Source organism: Phaseolus vulgaris, chromosome 8, assembly GCF_000499845.2.
Source record: "Phaseolus vulgaris cultivar G19833 chromosome 8, P. vulgaris v2.0, whole genome shotgun sequence".
NCBI lineage: Eukaryota > Viridiplantae > Streptophyta > Magnoliopsida > Fabales > Fabaceae > Phaseolus > Phaseolus vulgaris.
The window spans coordinates 2,536,763-2,556,593 of NC_023752.2; the positions used below are offsets into that span (position 1 = coordinate 2,536,763).

General features: G+C 32.8%; 2 protein-coding genes, 1 long non-coding RNA gene, 1 other non-coding gene and 1 pseudogene across 4 annotated transcripts; 1 reads left to right on the top strand and 4 right to left on the bottom strand.

Annotated features, from left to right (window-relative positions):
• The first annotated feature begins 729 nt into the window (after nt 1-729).
• On the top strand, nt 730-6,032 carry LOC137825640 (protein LONGIFOLIA 1-like). Its single transcript, XM_068631366.1, has 6 exons — nt 730-964; nt 1,222-1,534; nt 2,871-2,923; nt 2,997-4,850; nt 4,924-5,065; nt 5,219-6,032. The coding sequence occupies exons 2-6, from the start codon at nt 1,381-1,383 to the stop codon at nt 5,884-5,886; spliced, it is 2,871 nt and encodes a 956-aa protein (XP_068487467.1). The 5' UTR covers nt 730-964; nt 1,222-1,380; the 3' UTR covers nt 5,887-6,032.
• A 1,754-nt stretch (nt 6,033-7,786) lies between these two features.
• On the bottom strand, nt 7,787-8,389 carry LOC137824512 (uncharacterized). Its single transcript, XR_011083267.1, has 2 exons — nt 8,289-8,389; nt 7,787-8,203 (listed from the first exon to the last, which is right to left on the bottom strand). It is a non-coding gene; the product is annotated as an uncharacterized lncRNA (long non-coding RNA).
• Nucleotides 8,390-9,719: 1,330 nt separating this feature from the next.
• Nucleotides 9,720-11,809, bottom strand: LOC137824511 (transcription initiation factor TFIID subunit 8-like). Its single transcript, XM_068630177.1, has 2 exons — nt 11,476-11,809; nt 9,720-11,260 (listed from the first exon to the last, which is right to left on the bottom strand). Exon 2 carries the CDS (start codon nt 11,149-11,151, stop codon nt 10,006-10,008), a length of 1,146 nt encoding a protein of 381 aa, XP_068486278.1. The 5' UTR covers nt 11,152-11,260; nt 11,476-11,809; the 3' UTR covers nt 9,720-10,005.
• Nucleotides 11,810-11,890: 81 nt separating this feature from the next.
• Nucleotides 11,891-11,963, bottom strand: TRNAA-AGC (transfer RNA alanine (anticodon AGC)). The gene has a single exon. It is a non-coding gene; the product is annotated as a tRNA-Ala (tRNA).
• Nucleotides 11,964-16,898: 4,935 nt separating this feature from the next.
• On the bottom strand, nt 16,899-19,086 carry LOC137825828 (transcription factor TCP13-like; annotated as a pseudogene).
• Between the last annotated feature and the right edge of the window lie 745 nt (nt 19,087-19,831).

Consider the following 19,831-nt stretch of genomic DNA (forward strand, 5'->3'; position numbering starts at 1 on the left):
TAAATTTTCTTTTTCTCTTTGGTACAAAATCCACTTCCTTACTTTGTACAGATTATTTTTTCTTTGTGTCTGACAAACTCCACATGGTCATGGAGAGAGGTTGAAGGCACAGTCCCACCCACGTTGTTTTGTCCACATGGAAGTGGTAGGAAATGACCAAAGACCAGACCTCATTAACCTGTCCCACACATTCACACACCTCTTTCCCACTTACCCTTCCTCTTTCTTTATCAATAAATCAAAACTTTATTATATACATGCAACTATCAATTTTAAATTATACCATTCATTTCAACTTTATCAATGAAACAAAACATTCTATGAGATTATTCATACTTTTTATAGAAATTACTCATACATAATAAAACTGATCAAATCTCTATAGTAAAAAAGAATTTTAATTATAAATTATTATTGACTTTCTTAATAAATAGTTTTAAAATTATTATCGATACAGCATTTTCTTAATTTTGACCCTTTAGATTTGTATATAGTTAATAAAAATGAACTGTAAATAACGTTAAACTATACATAATGATGAGCATATATAATAATAGCAGATTATACACTAAATTCCTCCAAAATAAGTTAGGAATTGAGTATTTTTCTTGAAGTATGAAAGAGTTTCTCTCTCTTTGAGGCACTCAGATTTTGATACCCCAAATTCCACCCATTTCTCCTCTCTCTTACGTAATGTAATTAAAAGGTTGTCTCTACTTCTTATATTATATTCTAAGCAACCTGTTTTTCAACATTTGTTTCACATATATAATAATTACAACGCCTCTCTCACCCAACACAACGCAACACAACACACCACACTCTGGCTTCTGCACCTGCTGAGATAACAAAAAACAAAAGCAATCCTTTTATTCTGTGGGAGAACCCAGAGAAAATTAACAAAACATCTCTCTTCTTGGGTGCCTCAATTTTCTTCACTTTCTGCATTGTTAGTCACTATAAGGTGGATGTTAGCGGTAGCACTTTGTGATTCCTTTGTTTCCACTTCTCTTTTGTTCCATCTGTTTCTGCAGCAGATAATATTCTCATTCTTCTTCTCCCTTTCATTCTGTCCACTCTTTTGTACACATGCACACACATGTAACACACAAAACCAACTCTACATCAAATTTGCACGACCAACTCTTCATATTTCACCATATAATAAGCAAATTCTTGTCACTATATCTTGTTTTGAAGCTTTAAACTCTTATGGCTCAGGTCTTGTGCTGGCTGAGTCACCTTCACAATTCAAATCCTTCTGCCTCCACTGAATTTAGAAGCACAAGATCTCTCTCTTCTTAGGGACATGGTTGCTGCTGCTACTTAACATAAATAACCCTTGTGGAGTCTGCAAGGTTCAAGGTTGAGAAAGCAAAAATGTCTGGAAAGGCTTTGAAATCCTTGAAGGATGAAAACCCAGATTTGCAGAAGCAAATTGGGTGCATAACAGGATTTTTTCAGCTCTTTGACCGCCACCGTTTCCTCACAGGCCAACGCTCTGCCACCTACATTCAGCACAGGCCTACTTCAGGTATTCTGTAATATACTTATTTCTGTTCCAGTTTTGAAATATAAGGTTTTAACGAGGTTTTCCCCACGTTTCATGAAAATTTGCAAAAATACAATTGATGCAACTACCGTGACAAACTTATAAACACTGAAAAAACCTTCATGTTGCAGACAAATTTATCAACTTGGGTGGTAGTACTTTTTTTATTTTAATGTTTTGATGTTGGGGGTGGAGAAAATGGATTGACATGCATATTAAAATTAAGGAAAATGGTTAAGAAAACAAATACATTTTTTTAATAACATGGAAAATGTTAGGTGTACGTACAAAATTTCTCTGAAATCTCATATATCGAGATGGAGAAATTTTGCAGGTTTGCCGATTCAATTTCTTCTAGACGTGTCCGGATTATATGTTGAAATTTGTTGTATGCATTACCGATATATTTTTTTATTAGAATTCTCTTTCTCCTACATTAATGTTCAGAAACAATTAACCTATTTCAATCTGTCAGGAACCTGTCCTCGCACAGAGTTTTTTTTTTAATTTATTTTCTTCATTTTGATTTTGGCTTTTGAGGGGTAGTTAAAGTTTTTTTATTTAGTGGTTTCAACTTAAGTTATTCTGGTTTTTCATCCTGTTTCCTAGTCTTTAGATTGGATTTATTTGGTTGCCGATCTAAGAAAATCACATGTTGGTGAAAACTTCTTATATTTCATCTTCTTTTGAATATATAAATTTACTGGACAATTTTAGGTTTGATAATGCAAGTAACTGTAATTAAATTTTGGAGCTGAAGTTTTCTTTCGTTTGCTTTTCAAAAATATGTTCTTTGTTTACATATTTCCTCTGTAGTTTCTGTAGTTTACATAACCCATTCCAATATAAGAATCTGACTTTTCCCGGTTTGAAGTCTAAGATGGAAGATGCTCACTATACGAAACTTGAAAATTTATATGAAAAATTTCTAATATATGCTCAAACAGTGTTCTTCGTTATATATATATAGAAAATTATTTTTTTAAAGCGATACATTGTAGAATACATAGAATTATTTCATTTTCCTCATTTAATGCAACATGGGTGCTTGAAGTTGCTTCAAAATCTCCCAAGTAGAACATCATTCTGTGTTTTGAATTTTCCTTGCATTCTTGAAACATTTGTGTGTCAACATCCTTGTTTCTCACTCAACTTCCAGATTTATGCTGAACTCAAATCCTTAAAAGTTATATCATTGATTTGTGACTTGTGGAGCTTCAGCATGTTGGAAAAAGGATTTAGGAAAACTTAACCTTTGACAAAAATATTCGATTGTACTTCGAACTAACTTCTAAGTAAAACTTTCTTCTCTTCTCAGGTGATAGCAGCTATGGAATTAAAGAGCTCAATGGTGCAATGCTGAAAACTAAGGTAAGATAGCAGTAGTCTGACTCTTTTTGGAGAATTTTAGAAAAAAATCAGTTAAAAGTTTGTATCGGTGCAGGCAAAGAATCTGAAGAGTGGTAGAGAAAAGCAACAATTCTCCACAGAATCATCCATAACTTCTTTGTCTTCATCCTCTTGTTCATCTAGCATGTCATCCCTTGAGTTTAACAGAACAATTCAGATGCAATCATCATCAAGAAATCAAACAAGAATCCCTGAAAACACAAAATCAAAAGTAGCAAAGAAGCAACTTGATACCTCGCGCCAACAATCCCATTTCCATCATATTGTCAAAGACTCAATGCATAAAGAAGCTCAAGGATTGTCTGTGAAAACTGTGGCTGAAGGGGAAAAGAAGAGTCATACTAATACCCTGAAACTCATAGACTCTCCCCGGCCTTTGCGGTCACACAAATCTATGAATGCTGGAGTTTCAGTTGCAAGCGAACCGTTCCATACTATTGCCAAGTCCAAGAAAACAACTTGGGACTCACCACGGCTCTCTTATGATGAAACATTCAAATCTGCCACAAAGCATAAGGAATTCCCAAGGCTTTCCTTGGACAGCAGACAAGGCTCCAACAGAGGTTCCAATGAAGGAAACAAGTCTCGCAACCTGTTGAAGGGTCAACAGAAAGGTTATGCAAAGAACTCTAGCACAATGATTAACCAGCTGCAAGAGCCAGAAACTTCCAAAAGATCTTCCAGTGTTGTAGCAAAGTTGATGGGACTTGAGGCACTCCCGGAGCGTACACGAACTTGTGGGAGTCCAATTGGAACTTCTAGTTGCTCTAGCACAAGTGATGAAGATAAGCACCGCCAAAAATTCACCTTGCCACAGTTTAGAAAGGCTGACTCAACCACAAATGAGAAGCCATATTCACGATTTGCATTAGAATCAACTCCTTGGGGACAACCTGATGGAATCCAAATTTCTCAAACTTCCAAGAGTTGTGAATCTGATATAAAAGCCTCAAAGACCTCTCTCACGGTATATGGGGAAATTGAGAAAAGGGTGGCAGAACTTGAGTTCAAAAAGTCTGGAAAGGATCTCAGAGCCCTTAAACATATTCTTGAAGCAATGCAGAGACGTGAAGATTCGTTAGACATTGCTAGAGATCAGACTTCGAATTCTCCATCTGACAGTAGGAATAGTACTAATTCCAATGAAAGCTCGAACTTACATAGCCCACGAGTACGACAGAAAAACCTTTCATCTGTCACGGTTGAGATGTCAAATTCTACACGGGGTAGTAAATTGCCAATTGTCATCATGAAACCTGCGAAAGTTACTAGAAAAGTCAATAGTCCTTCTTCTACAGAATTATCAGTTCATGGTAAATCTGGTCTCAGCAAGTGTTCCCCTAGTAATCCAACAAATGGAAGATTGGTTGACAAGCATTGTGCTAAAGGCATAAGTCCAACAAAAAATATCAAGGATCCTTTTGGCCAACCGGTTCGTCCATCACACAAAAACACGAGAACTTCAAAACTGATGCAATCCTTGAAAGTTTCTGAGGACAGCACTGGAGAATGCACCACCAATTCTGGTTATACAACTGTGACTGGGAGCCCCAGATTACAAAAGAAGTTTGGTCTGGAGAGGTGTTCACAACCAACTAGTCCATCATCAGATTCCTGCATTAACAGAAGAGAGCACAATAGGCAACATGTGGAATTGTCTTCTCCAAGTACAACACCAAGACATGAGTTCTCCAGTTTGCAGCAGATAAATGAACGTTTCAGCGAGATCAGTAGTAATTGGAGGGATTTTAAGCACCGTGTTAATGTAATTCCGGACTTCGAAGACAAAAGCAGCTTGGCCCGTCATAGTGAGATTGAAGTCATACGAATTGATCAAACTGGAAAGATCATTAGCTCCTCCATCCAGCTGAGTTGCATGAATCAAAATGTAAGTATTTCTTCCTTGCATATAAACATTTTTGCAACTAAATCAATTGGTTAAACATTCTTTTGTTGATCAGAATGCATTTGAAGAGATGAGGAAGGCTGAGACAATGGTTACTGCGGAACAACCAAGTCCCGTGTCTGTTCTTGATGCTGCTTTCTATAGAGATGACCCACCATCTCCAGTGAAAAAGAAACCAGACATCTCAAAATATTTAGGTAAGCAACAAAGATTGAATCATGGAAAATCTAAATTCATTTATCAGTTTCAAGTAACTTGTATCACTTCTCACACACATGTTAGTATTATAAAATTAATACAGAGAAGAATTCTGCGTTACATTTTGGTTTTCATCAAATTTTCTGCTGTAGGTGAAGCTCAAAGCACTGATGATGATAGTGAAGAGAATTCAGTGGATATACTTCAAGATATTGACTGGATTGAAGAGAAATTCATCTTCAATACCACTAAGCATCCTGACCATAAGTATATAACAGAAATACTGTTAGCATCAGGTCTGCTCAGTGGCCACAGCTCTAGCCAAATATTTCATTCGCCAGGTCAGTTGATTAATCCAAAGTTGTTCTATGCACTTGAACAAGTGAAGACAAAGAGACATTTCATTGAAGATAATGCCAAGAAGGTTGCCAGGTTTAAAAAGTCTGAGCAGATGCAAAGAAAACTCATATTTGATGTTGTCAACGACATTTTAGTTCAAAAGCTGATATTAGTTAGTTCTTCTGCATTGGGGTGCCAACCAAATGGGTTCGCAGGCACAACACCAAAATGGCAGCAGCTTTTGGATGAGCTGTGCACAGAAATTGAACAGTTGCAACCTAAAAATGGTGTCAGTTTAGGTGGTGAGGATGAGAATTTGAAGCATCAGCATGCAATTTGGAGTAACTGCTGCACTGAGATACCAAATATTGTGTTGGATATTGAACGTTTGATCTTTAAAGATTTGATAACGGAGGTAGTGAGAGGTGAAGTAGCAAGCCATTCTGGTACACATTGCAGGCAACTAGTGTTTTTGAAGTAGGAATTTTAGCTAAAAAGTTTGAGGGTAAAAGAGAATATATCTAGTTGTAGTCTTTCATATTGCACCTTTCTAATCTAGCTAAACATGATATATAGTTTGATCAGTAATAAACTGCTTAATTGGCAGTTTCAATTGTTTTGTTTCAATTGTTTCACTTTTATGTCTTTCTTCATGTTTTTATGCAGTCAACGTTCATAAATACATGAAGAAATGTAGATAAACCTATATCAGTGTGTTACATATAAATCTTTTTAAATTCAATCTGAATCCTTATAAAACAAGAAGAGAAGGTATAGTGGTGTAAAGTCTTCACTTATTAATTTAAATAAGAAAAAAAGATGTTATACAAAACAATTTTATAATGTGATTTAGTAACCACTTGTCCTTTATTGGTTTTAGTATTCATTTTAAAAATTATAGAAATGGAGATTTTTTTATCTAATTGTGGTTAATTTTATCTTAAAGTGATTAACTATATGTTAAAGTGGCTAATAACTTTATTAGATAAATTTGATACCCTCTCCTTTTTTATATATAAAAAACTAAATTCACAGGTATTAATAATATCTGTTAATTTTACTATAACCTCCTAATATTTTTTTCCAAAAGTCTTTATTATTAATGTGAAAAAAAAACAAAAAAAAATTGTCCACTCTAATTATAAATTTTGTGGTGGAAATTTAATAGAGTTTCGTCCAACAATTCTAGTGCTTAGAGTAAAATTTGTTTATAGTATTTGAGAAAAAAAAAATGTCTTCTTTTCTTATAAACGAGAATAGTGAGAATAATAGACAATCAATTGTGAAACAAAATAACCATATTTGATCTATAAGAAGTCTATTTTACTTACAACTTTGATTCCTTTTTAAGTGTCTTTTTTTTCTACAATAATTAGTAGTCTGTTCAAAATAACTACATTTGATCTATATGAACTATGTTGCATTTAAAACTTTGATTTGTTTTTGGGAGTTTTTTTTATTTCGTGTCACCATAACATTGCTATAAAATAGTTAATCTGCATCAAAAAACCTATTTAGCTACTTTAGATTTTTACTCTCCTTACACAAAATATGAACACGAGATCTTATTTAAATATCTGAAAATGACATTAACCAAATTGACATAATAAATGAATATATTTATTAAAAGTTAGACGACTAGGAATAAAAATTTTGAAAAAAGAAATTATGTCTTTCATTTTTAAACTTTAAAATAATATTTGCTACTTTTCTCGATTAAAAGAGAAAGATACATAAAATCAATTTTTTTTTCAAAATCGAGTCCTGAAAAGAAGAGTAATTTGAGTCCTCTTTCTTATGTTTCTACTTTTTCCTTAAAGTCTTGTTTCTAACTTAACAAGGTCCCCCAATTATACGAAATCTTAAATGGTTTCATTTCTCAATTAACAACCATAGCTTCAAGATGAGCTGGTTCTTTTATTGTGACAATTCATTTGCTTTATGAGCATTTAACACAATCATCACTACCATACCTGTACATTAAATAAAATGACAAAAACTGTTGTAATAAATTTAGTAAAATGAATCTTGTTGGGTTGGAACGTTTAAGTCATGTGAGTCATCTGAGACAAAAATTGGAGTAATCCAAACCAAAAATGTCTGTCCATTAATTTTAGTTTTGTACAGTACTTACCAACATCACAAAGAAGAGAAAAAACGTACATCCACAACACAATCATTTTCATATAATTGCATTTTGGTGCGATAATAACTAATTGAACCAACTAAGATATTAATTTAAAACTGAACTTGTTAATTAGCCTGATGAAATTGATTTATGAACTAAATATGTTAAACTTAAGTTAACTATAATTCGACTGATTTAACACTTGAATGACACACATGTCAAACTGTTTGCAACCATAAATCAAGTCAAACTATAAGCTGAAAAAATATTTGTATAAAATTGGACTCGAATTGAACAGACACTCATTTTTCAACCCTAAATTTGCATCCATGCCAAGATAGTGCAGCTATCCAATAAACTCGAGAATAAAACGTACCACTTGTAAGCCATAGAAGTGTTGTCTACACATTTATAAGTCTCCACATTCATAGATTTACGGGACAAAATTTGACGAACCCGCATTGAATATTGCTCTCATTCCAATAAAGTATATATTACTTACCACAAAACAAATAGCAAGATTTGCAAGAAGATATTGTAAGAAAAGTATTTGGAATTATTCCAGAGCGATGAGAAGTGGTGGAAAAAAGAACCAGGGGAAGATGGGGTTGTTTGTTGATGTCCAACCTTAATTCCAAAATGTAGAACGAACAATCCAACAGACAAGATCCTACATATAGACAATTCACATCGTTCCAAATGATATGCGGAAAAAAAGACAAGGCTTAGTACGAACAAATGGGATAAGCATTTACATGTCTACGTCAAAGGATTGGAGCTCAACATGCATTTCAGGTCCACTAGTTATCTAAAATGAAAAAAATTTAATAAAAAATTGTAAAAAAAGGCCATAAACTCTGATAAAAAAGCCAGGAATATGTAGCACAAAGTAAGCTTATGAACAATAAATTAAAAACATACTTGCATAATATAAAGCAGAAGTCGAAGATACCAGTAAAATTGCATCGTGTAAGTTCTACAGTTTAAGAACAGTGCACCGAAATTTAAAAGCCTTTGAAGTGTAACACATATCCCAACTGAAAATCACCAGCAAAGCATTAAGATGAAACAAACAATGACAACTATATGACAGCCATGCCTTATCCAGGAGAGCTTGATAAAACATTAGATGAAGTTAGAAGCATGAAGCAAAAATGTCAGTGGGCTATCCAGAACCAAATTTCAATAAACTCACTTTGATAGAAGTATTTTTAATGATTTCTTCTAAGTTTTACTGGGTCTCCTTGTACCATTTTAGTTGAAGTATCCTCTGTTTTATCCTTTTTTTCTCACTTGGAAAGCCTTTCTCGATCTTCTTACATGATCAAATAGAAACTACCGTAGGCAAATTCATGCCATATTCTCCTCAATAGCAACTATTTTAACCTGACTATCTTCATACCTCAAAAAAAATTTCTTGTAAGCCCAATCATTCATCTCAAGCTTATAATCTACTTTACACTTATTTATGCTATTGTCAGTACTTTCCGTATTGCTAGGTTTATAGATGTCCAGCATTAAAAGCAAATCCAAAAGAAATAGCAACAATACTTCAAGAATAACTATATTTAAAACAAGGAAAAATGGATTAAAATATGTAAAATGAAGATAAATCGGTAGTGCAAAACTCAATTTCTTAGTACAAGAAAAATGTAGCCTTTCCAAGAAAATACACAGATAATGCTAATAAGGAAGGAAAAGGGAAAACACAAAAGCTATACTAGAACAATTAGTTCTCTCTGTACATTTTAGGCATAAAGCTCAAATACTACTTGTTTATACATGAACATTCTACAATTACAATGTGCAGAGGATTAATATCAGTAACTATTAAACTAATCTTATGTATTGTCCTCTCAACTAATAGCTAATATAACACGTGATTTGAAACAGCAGGGTGCTGAATAAGAACAATATAATATGTGGGTAAGAGGTTTTAGCACAACTTGTTTATTCATAAGAATACTACAGATAAATGTCTGGAGGATTATCTGTCACTGTTAACTAAATGAATCCTTCTCTTATTTGTTAGTTAATATAACAAGTGATCTGAAACAGTGGGAATTGATTTAGTACTATCGCCAGTATGTTGGTTAACTATAAAGGAATGTGATTCTCTTTGGAAATTTAGTTGCGGATGTAGCACTGACTACGAAGTAAAAGGGAACAGAGTACACTATTCAGAGTAACTGCCACAAGTCAGAAGTTGAGATGTTTTTATATGCTATACTTAGCATAAGATCATACAGTGGGAAAGGACTACAATAAAAAGAATCATAAATTGATCTACCAAACAATTGACATACACATACCTGAAAGATTGTTAAAGTGAGAACATGTCAGAGCAAAATAGTAACATCCATCCTATAATGCCCACAATCAGACATTTACCAAGATTTGAATATCCCAGAACTAGCTATCCTGACATTCTCCTGATCAAGTATACAGATTCTAATGAAAGAAAAATCTAATTTACAACTGAACAAGCTGATCTGGGTTTTCCAAGGATTCCCTCAGAATTTTCTCAGCCCTCCTTTTCATGTCATCCTTCTCATCTTCCATCGCAAACCATGGCAACGTCTTGTTATGCTCCTCTGTTTGAGGGATAAAACCAATGGACCTTCCTAATAATTTGTTTTTAATCCCAATCTTAAAACGCACAGTAGGCTTCTCATTCACAAATTTTTTTGTCTGGTCTTCCTTAGAATCACAGCATGTGTTTTTCATTGCTTCAATTGCGGGAGCAAATGTCTCCAATGCTGAAATTGGTTCACTTTGAACGAAATTTTCCACAACAGGATTATCAAGAACTACATCATTAAAAAACTTGGCTGGAGGGGGAACAGAAGCAATTTCCTTGTCCTCAATTTTCAAAGGAGCAGCAAGGAATGGGTTACCTTCTGCTGCTACTCTTTTTGCCTTAGTGTCTGCAACGTCAACCAAGGCAGACTTTTCAAACAAATTTGAGACCATCTGCTGCTTCAAATTCAACACAGGCCACTCCCCCTTGCCGTTTTCTCTTTCTTGCTCAAATTTTACTGCACGAGGTTCTGTACCTCTTCCATTCACCACTGGTGACTGTGAAGAATTTTGCGGATCAGGGAAGGCAGGCAACCAAGCAGGAATATGATCGCCAGGAGGTTCTTCTCCTTTTTGCAAAAAGCTAGGGTTAAGCACCCGTTCCTTCACAACTGGAAACCGAGGAATGGGATGTGCAAACACAACCGGTTCACCCTCGTTAACAAAATGAAAAATTTCCCTAATAACACCTGAACTTTCAAGGCAATGATCCACCTCAGAAGCACCTGCAAACCCCTGCACTGATCCCATATCTTCCAACCCTTGAATGACATCAAAAGCATTGCTTTCAGTTCTCCCTGAAAGATTAGCATGGCAATGCGCCGATTTCCCAACGTTCAAAATGTACCGAACCACAACGTCAGACAACGCGTCCAGAGCCGACTGCTGAAAAGCCTGAAACCCCTCGCTTTCGCACACCTGCGCTACCGCAATCTTCGCAATTGCCCTGGCAAAGTCGTCACCACCACCCACTTTCCTCCTCCTCCATGTGCCGGGCTGCTCAAGCTGTCTTCCAGTCTTCCCACCGCCATTGCTCATATTCAGCACTTCATATCACTTGAAAACCCAACAATACACATTCCCCAAATCACTATTATTCAGCATCCCAAAACCGACCAAGAATCACACCCCACAACGCCACTCACTTCTGAGAAGAATCGCAATTAAAAAAAAAAAACGAGTCTCAGATTACGCAGAACTTGAGTTGAATGTCAAGATCACAATTTTGGCGTTTCCCACTAACAATATTTATTAACTAAGCAAAAACCCTAACTCGACCGATAAAAAGGGAGAAGGGATCGGGAATAAATATTCACTATAAATGGAAATTAAAAACAAAAGGAAAAGAGCAGAAAAACTTACCAGTGATAAGAGGGTGGTGATTGGATCTGAGAGCACAAGCGAGAGAGTATGGGTCCGCAATTATGAGATATAGAGAGAGAGAAAGAGACAGAGCGGAATATAGATTGAAAAAATTGGGAAATTTAGGGTTTAGGGTTTGGTTGGGGTTAAACCCTGGGAAACCCTTGGATCGAAATATACTACACCACTACCATTAGAAGCAGATGGAGTTGGAAGTTTGGAAGCAGAATTACGGACACGATGCGGTTTCGAGATTTGAACCCTCCTATTAAATCAACCTTAATTCGGCTACCGGCCATATTTTCCATACAACGGCGTCGTTCGCACACCAATAAGACTTATTTTCTTTTTAAAAAAGCATAATTTCCAAAAAAAATAATATTCTAACATGATTTTTTTTTTAAAAATACAAATATGGAGATGCGGGGTATCGATCCCCGTACCTCTCGCATGCTAAGCGAGCGCTCTACCATCTGAGCTACATCCCCTATATTAAAATTGTAATATTATGTTTATCTGACTTTATTTGTAAAATATATCTTTTTAATTAAATACTTATATAAATATCCCACTATCCAAATAATTTCTTAAAGTGACACTTTTACTGTCCAAAGATGAGAAATCATTTGGGAGAACCGATTTCTCAACTGCAATTTTTATTTTTTAACTATTAATTTTTGTTATTCTTAATTATATATTATTCACAAATAAATATGTATTTGCTAAAGATTGTCTTCCATAAAATGAAATACGAAATAATCTACGTAAAAAAACGTAATGTTTTTCACACTTTTAGGTATGTCAACACGTATCTCAAAGAATTACACGCTTTTAAAAATATATTATATATTGACATATAAACCGTAACACTGTTATATCACAACAAAATTATTAAATAATAATTAAATTTTAAAACAAAAAATAATTAATTATTATATTAATTAAATTAAATATTAATTTAAAAATTAAAAAAAAAATATTTATATTTAAAGTATTTTTTATTATTAATAAAAATTTATAAAATAATTTCTAAATTTATATCTAAATTAGTTACCTAAATTTTTCTACTAATATTTTAGATTTTAAATTAGTTTCTAAAAGTTTAATAGAAACTAATTTAAAATATAAAAAATTAGTTTCTAAAAGACTAATAGAAACTAATTTAGAATATAAAATAGTAATTAGTTAAAACTTTGATAGATAATGGTTAGATACCAATTCAGAAACCATTTTATAAATTTTTATGAATAATAAAAATTAATTTAGATATCAATAATTTTTTTAGTTTATAAGATGGTATCTAATTTACTCAAATAGTAAATAAATATTTTAGTTTCTAAAATTAGTTTCTATTTAATGATTTTTTTTAGTGTACATGTATTAAAAATAATTCATGATAAAACCCTTTTACTTTTTATTTATGTATAAGAACATTATTATTATTATTATTATTATTATTATTATTATTATTATTATTATTATTATTATTATTATTATTATTATTATATAATAAAGTATAAACTATTTGGAATACAAGAAATTAATATGATAAAACAATTTCATTTAAATGATATCAAGATTATAAATATCTTATCGTATTATTTATTTATGAGATATATTTATTAAAGATATATTCAACTTGGTACAAATCATATATATCTATATATATAATAAAATGATTTCTCCATTGAAGGGTTGTTGAGCTTTGTTGATGAAGTGTCAATGGAAAATTCATTTGTAGAAGATTTTTCAACACTCAAGTTAGGATAAATATAAGTATTGAAGGGATTGAGTGAGATTAAGTACTCTCTAGTGAGTAAAACTATATTTACAAGTCTTTTAAGCTTAGGTTAACATGTGTCGTTATTAAGATATGAGTTGACAATTTGATTATAATAAAATCAATTTCAAAAAATTTCAAATTATTCATATTTTACAAGTAATTTTATCATAATTTAAAGAGTGCGTAATTTAAAAAAAAGATTATTTAGACTTAAATTATGATTAACTTAGTTTCTGTTATAACACTCAACTTTTTTATGATTTTTAGTGTAATTATAACTATTATGAAATTGTACAAATCGTTATAAGCATTATTTAGAGGTATTATATATAATGATGAGTTTCCATGTTCTTATGACGGTACATCACACTTACACGGCTGACTTTTGATCATCTCTATTATGACGTAGTTCTGATTTCCATACCTTGTCACCATGTCTTCTTCATATCACTACAACCATTAACTCTCTATCTTAGGTACAATTCAACTAAAGCACATCTAATAGTTTTTTTATTGTTTGATAATTTTATATTATCAAAATTTAATTTAAATTGAACTATAAAACATTAATAACTTTTATGAAAATGATACTTTTATTAGTAATAAAATAGAAAAAGTGTTCTTAGCAAACGGGAAAAAATGAGAGGTGTAAATAGCGAACTTCTTTTAGTATAGTAATAAGACCTTCTAAGCCTTAAATTACAATGAGCCCGCAAGAAATGCTTCTCTTAAATATTACCTCCGATATATTTAGATCCTTTCTTAATAAAGCAAAACAATAGGATATTTTGTAATGTTTCATAAGTTTGAAACTCGGATTATATATATATTTATCTTAATACACGTTGTATTACCGGATTGTCGAGAAAACTAACATGATCGAATAATTGAGAAGGCTTAATAACTCCTCCTAATCCAAATGTAACCCATAAACTTACATTGTGATTAAGTCATATTTAATGGTAAACTATGATTAAGGCATAGTAGGACCTTCTTTTGGACCCACGTTCAAGCCCACAACAGCTGAGACCCATCCAAAAAGTAAATATTAGAGGAGACTCCATCACCAGAAGTAATTTTTCACTCTCAATTCATATGTGTATTGTACTCGAACTGACTTAATCACAATAGTGTATTTGCATCATTCAACATGAAAAAAGAAAGAACTAACAGAAAACCACCATAAGACCGAAAAAACTGAAAAACGAAGACGGAAAAAGATACTCCGTTAGAATTCCGAAGTGTAAGAACACAAATTATTGATAAAATTTAGAAAGTAATGAAGCTCTTTTATAAAGTATTTTCTACTTTTTTATGTTGTTTTTAATGTGAAAAAGAGTGATAGATACCGATATTAGTAAATCTTAACAAAAGACAAGTATGAATTTGAATTTGTGCTTCACCGACTGAAGTTCTTCCACATATATGTAAGTAGGTTCTAGTGATGGTATAAAAATGTGTAAGGTCCAATAATTGTTGTAAAAATGTGATTTATTATTGAAATCTTCAAAGGAGGTTATAATTAACATGATATCAAGTGTACAAGATAAACGAGCATTTTTATGGTAATTTTATACATACAAAAAAAAACACAATTTTATCATCTGGAAAACTCTCATAATCATAATATAGGATTAAAATAAATTATTTTTCTTACCCATACTCTAATATACACTTACTGACAAATATAGTGTAAAAATTTAAGAATTTTTAATAACAACGTAATATAATAATATAGAATATATGTACTTATATTTATGAGAAATTATTCTTTAATGCTCTTATGACTCTCATTTTTTTTATAAGATATGGCTCTTCAATGTTTTGTTTTAGATATCGAATTAGATGAATGACGATTAAAGATTTCATTCTCTTTAACTCTCGATTCTAAAATATCTCTTTTTTATATATTCATTAGCCTAATTACTGTTTATCCTATATTATTAATTAATTTATTTTTATATATTTTTAATTATTCTATACTCTAAACTCTAAACCCTATTTCATAAAATCTTACAAATTTTTTCTTAAACAGGTCACGAACCTCGTGATATTTTATTTGCTTTCTACTTTAACCATCCACATTATTGTGATCACTTGATTTTTTTCCTTGTCCTCGGCCTATTCTTGTTTGGTATTCTGTTTGATCATGGTGGGTATGTAGGTGGTCCTTTCATGCTCAGCTAAACAATATCATGATTCATTTGTTCATGGGGAACAACTTTGAACTTTGTGTTTCTTTGTGTAACAGGCTGCTGTGTGGTATTTGAGGCTTTTGAGGAATCAAATCTTATTTAAGGTGGAATTTTTTTTATTTGAACAGTGATCTTAACTTGACTAATTGAAATAAAGATAAAGACAGTTTTATTATTTTCAAATTGTGATGTGAATTCTTTATTCTGTATCATCAGTCTTGCTACTTTATGTATACGAGTTTGAATACTTCATGCATTCTCTTTTAAGCAATATCTCGTCTGTGAAAAAACATTCAGAACTAATGTTTGAAATAACCAGAACAAATGTTTGTTGCATAATGCTTATAACAATCGTCCTTGTATTCTGTTTTACCCTTAGATTAAGATTTATTGTCCTTTTCTTAGTAGTAATATACTTTATCCTTTCATTTCCAAGTTGGTCTTTTTGGAAGACACACCTTAAGCTTTATTCCGAGACAACGTATACAGAAGCTGTAAGAACTCTGAACTTGTGTTTTCTTGCTCAGTTTCTTTAAAGTACATATAATGTGATTAATATCAAAATATTCCATAATAATGCAGACCAAACTTCTGTTTAGTTTCCTTGCTTTGTGCAGCAATTTTAGAGATACGTTATTTTCATGTCACCTTTTAGTGTCTGGCGGGGAAAGTCACATTCACGGTTTTGAGACAGTAACCGATGGTAGATCGCTGCGCTGGAGACCGCGCATGAACAATTGTCTTTCGTTTTATGTCATCTCATGGAATAACAAGACAAACAAAAGGCTGAATAATAGGACAATAAGACATACACTTGATTAAAGGTTTGCATGTGTTCTTTAAGGAGAATTTTGGGTGACAATAAGTTTTTTATTATTGGTAAAGGATGAAACTTTATATGTAATGTTTATAAAAATAAATTAGAAGGTTAAGGCTTTATAAATTTACGTTAATGTGTTACTTTATGTCTTTAATGTTATACAGATAGAAATTATTTATGGTAAGTGAAGAATTGTGTTTCTTTCCCTCTAACTAAAATCCAACTCCTTTAACATAATCTAAGTAACAAAAGATCTTACTGTATACAAGAGTTAAAGATCTGCAATGCATTCTTAGTTCTTAAGCTATTCATTATGCTTAAAGGAGAGCTCTTATTCATCTAATAAGAAGTGTACTTTAAGTTTAACTAAACTTCATGAAACCGATTTATAAGGTGAGATTTGCACTCACTTATATATTATGAGTGAGACAATATATTATGGATGTGTGTGGTCCGATAACGAGAGGCGCGATAAACTTTCTCTTAGATAGATTCTGAATGACTCTATACCATATTAAGAAGTTGACTTTAAACCTAACTCAATATCATAAAATCGACTTATAAATATTAAGAAGTGCATTTTAAACCTAACTCAACCTCATCAAACCAACTTATGAGAATCGAATGAGGTAAGGTTTGCACCCAGTTATAATTAATAATGAATTGACTAAATCTCTAATCGATTTGAGATCTCCAACATATAACGTTTCAAGTAAATAAGCTCAAAAAAATAAAGGGAAAATTCAAGGGTTACCTGTAACTGAAAAAAATAGAAGGAAATCTAAACACGCATTCAAGAACGAAATGATTATTCAAACCCGCCGTAACGTGGACTATCTTTAAATTGAAGAAGCTTCTTCACAATCTTCATCCATGCATACTGTGAGAGAAGGAGCAGATAAACTTTGTATTTTGTGTATCACTTGGAAGGGAAATCTTGGTCTTTGTGGGAGGGGCTTTTGCTGCAGTTGGGTGAATGGAGAGGTTTATGAGACATCATAGCCAAGCTAAAAGAATGATTGAGAGAATTCGATGATGGGTTTTGAGGACCTGAACTCAACATCTGATAGTGGTTGATTTGCCTCTGATCCATGTCCATTTCTGTGAAATGTGAAGGGAAATATGACTGTGCTGCTCCTGGAGGACATAACAGAATTTGAGAATTCCCTGATGATAAAGACAGCGTTGATGTCGGGAAAGGTACAACGCTAATGCTGTGTATGTCTGTTTGGTTTGAAAATCCATTGTTTGCCAACTGATGAGAAACATCACCAGCAGAAGGTTCCCACTGGTAACCATGTGGCATGGTATTTAGCAGGCCCAGGAATGAAGGATGGTTTACCCTTGGTAAGAGATTATTTGGCATAACATGTGTGCTAGGACCTTCACTATTGCTTCCTTGCTTATCCTCTTCACTTCTATTTATCCAATTTGCTTTGTCAATGCTGATAATTTCTCCTGAAATTTCTTTACGCTTTAATTTCCATGCAGAATTTTGGTCTGAACCTTGCCACTAAATGCTACTATTTATATTAAGAAGTTGTTGACTAGGCTGAGAGTGAGGGGTTGTAGCTTCATTAGAAGTAACAGCAGATGGATAACCAAGGGTGAAGTTATTCACTGAAGGAACAATTGGCAGTGGTGGAAGTTCGTCAATTTCATGCTTAGCTGCATTGAGCAACCAGTCAACAACCTTGCTAGGTTGACTGAGCCCTAACCTATCTTGAAGATCATAGAGTTGGATTGCAGTTGGTACTGATAATCTCACTCTTCTGTCTCTTAACCCTCTTATTGTGCAAACCTTGCTATGCCTGTCTTTTCCTCCAAAGGCTCTAGATACTCGAACAATCCTTGGATCCTTCAATCTTGGCCATTGTGCTGCTGAGCTTGATGAAGCCTTTGCCTTTTCAGGATCACTAATTGTTTGAGAATGACTACCCTCCTGTTTTAAAGGAAAATCCGCTTCTTTTGGGCTCTTAATCATGATTTTATGTATCTCATTGTTCGTAGCTAGGTGCAGAGTTTTGTCCTTCCACTTTATGCTTGTCAAAATTCTGTTCCAGGGTACCATCAACAATGAAACTGCTAAATTGTGCAGATTTACGGGTTGTCTCTCGGTCCTAGGAATCTGCATAGAAACACACGAAATAAAATAATAGGAGAAAGGAAGAAGATGATTCCATCAAATTTACTCAAATTTAAAGGCGTTAAATAAATCAAATATAATTTAAAATCTATATTCTTTCCCTTTGAAAGTGGAAGTAGATGCATGAAGAACAGATGACCTGGTGACACAGATCGCTGACTTGCAGAAAACTAATGGATCTTATTATTGAACAATAGCACACTGTGTAATTTTGAGGGGATTAAAGAATATTTATATAAAATACCAAAAGGAATCAATATCAAATGCAGTTGTATATTAAAAACTCTAAAATCATTTAGAAATTGAAGCAGGGGTATCTATGATATATACATAAAGAAAACTGCAGCAAAAGGCTGCATAATGGTCAGGAAGGGTGTAATTAAACTTACAGGAACAATAATGCAACTATTTAATAATAGTATGAAATATTCAATTATAAGTTCACATGCAAACATGTAGCTAGACTAGTAAATTTAATTTATACAAACCCTAGTTATAGTTGATGGTATCTGCAAACTTACATGAACACGTGCCTCTTCTCATACTAAGCATGCAGCACAAGGTAGAAGGATGAAGTTTGCACTGTGCTTTTGCATAAGAAGCTAGAACAAAATTTGATGTTTCTGATTGAGCTTGACTTGGCTTTGATTGTACATAAACATAGTGTGGAAGTTGGAGTCTGCAGCTTGGAAAAGGAAGATGCCGGAATTCAACTAACCACGCCACACTGAAAGATAAAGCAATGGTGCATAGTTTGCCACCTGGCACACAGCCCAATTGGTCAAATAAGTATGGTAGTCTTTGTCTTATCATTTTGTGGTGAGGCATAATGGGCAATCATTTTCTTAGGGATGATTCAACCCTCTTAAAAAACAAAAGAGACATACTCTTTAAGAGAAAATTCTCATGGTTTATTTAGTCAGAATTAGCCAAAAAAATACTTAAAATTTAAAGATGAACTTCGTCATCCTATTGGCAACTATTAATTAAGTACATATATAATAGTCATCAATCAGAAAATTAGAAATTCGTTAAAGGTATTGTTAAAAAGATTTAAGATCAAACCTTAACCTTTATCAAGGAGAAGACTTCAAAATAGTTTATCACTCATCTGTTGAATAAACAATTATTCATATGCCTCCAAATCCCGTTTACCAACGCAATCCAAACATTATTCAAAATAAGATTAAGTGAAGAGTTCGCATCAAAAAATTTAACCGACTCAAATGTGATAAGAAGAAAAAAGATTTACCAAACTCACTTAAATATCGTGATATTTTCTTCTCACAAACCTAATTCTCACAAACCTTGTGTACTTAATGTGTCAAATTAAACAACTTTGTTCAACATTATCGGATAAAATTGTAAAATCTTACTTTAATGTTTTTGGTAGGTAGAATTGTTCAAGGTAG

What these genes read in the sequence shown, in the direction of transcription:
- LOC137825640 (XM_068631366.1), top strand. Translation starts at nt 1,381, where the DNA reads ATGTCTGGAAAGGCTTTGAAATCCTTGAAGGATGAAAACCCAGATTTG. An exon ending in TCAGCACAGGCCTACTTCAG is followed by an intron (nt 1,535 to 2,870) that starts GTATTCTGTAAT and finishes TTCTCTTCTCAG; the next exon opens with GTGATAGCAGCTATGGAATT. An exon ending in AGACATCTCAAAATATTTAG is followed by an intron (nt 5,066 to 5,218) that starts GTAAGCAACAAA and finishes TTTCTGCTGTAG; the next exon opens with GTGAAGCTCAAAGCACTGAT.
- LOC137824511 (XM_068630177.1), bottom strand. Translation starts at nt 11,151, where the DNA reads ATGAGCAATGGCGGTGGGAAGACTGGAAGACAGCTTGAGCAGCCCGGC.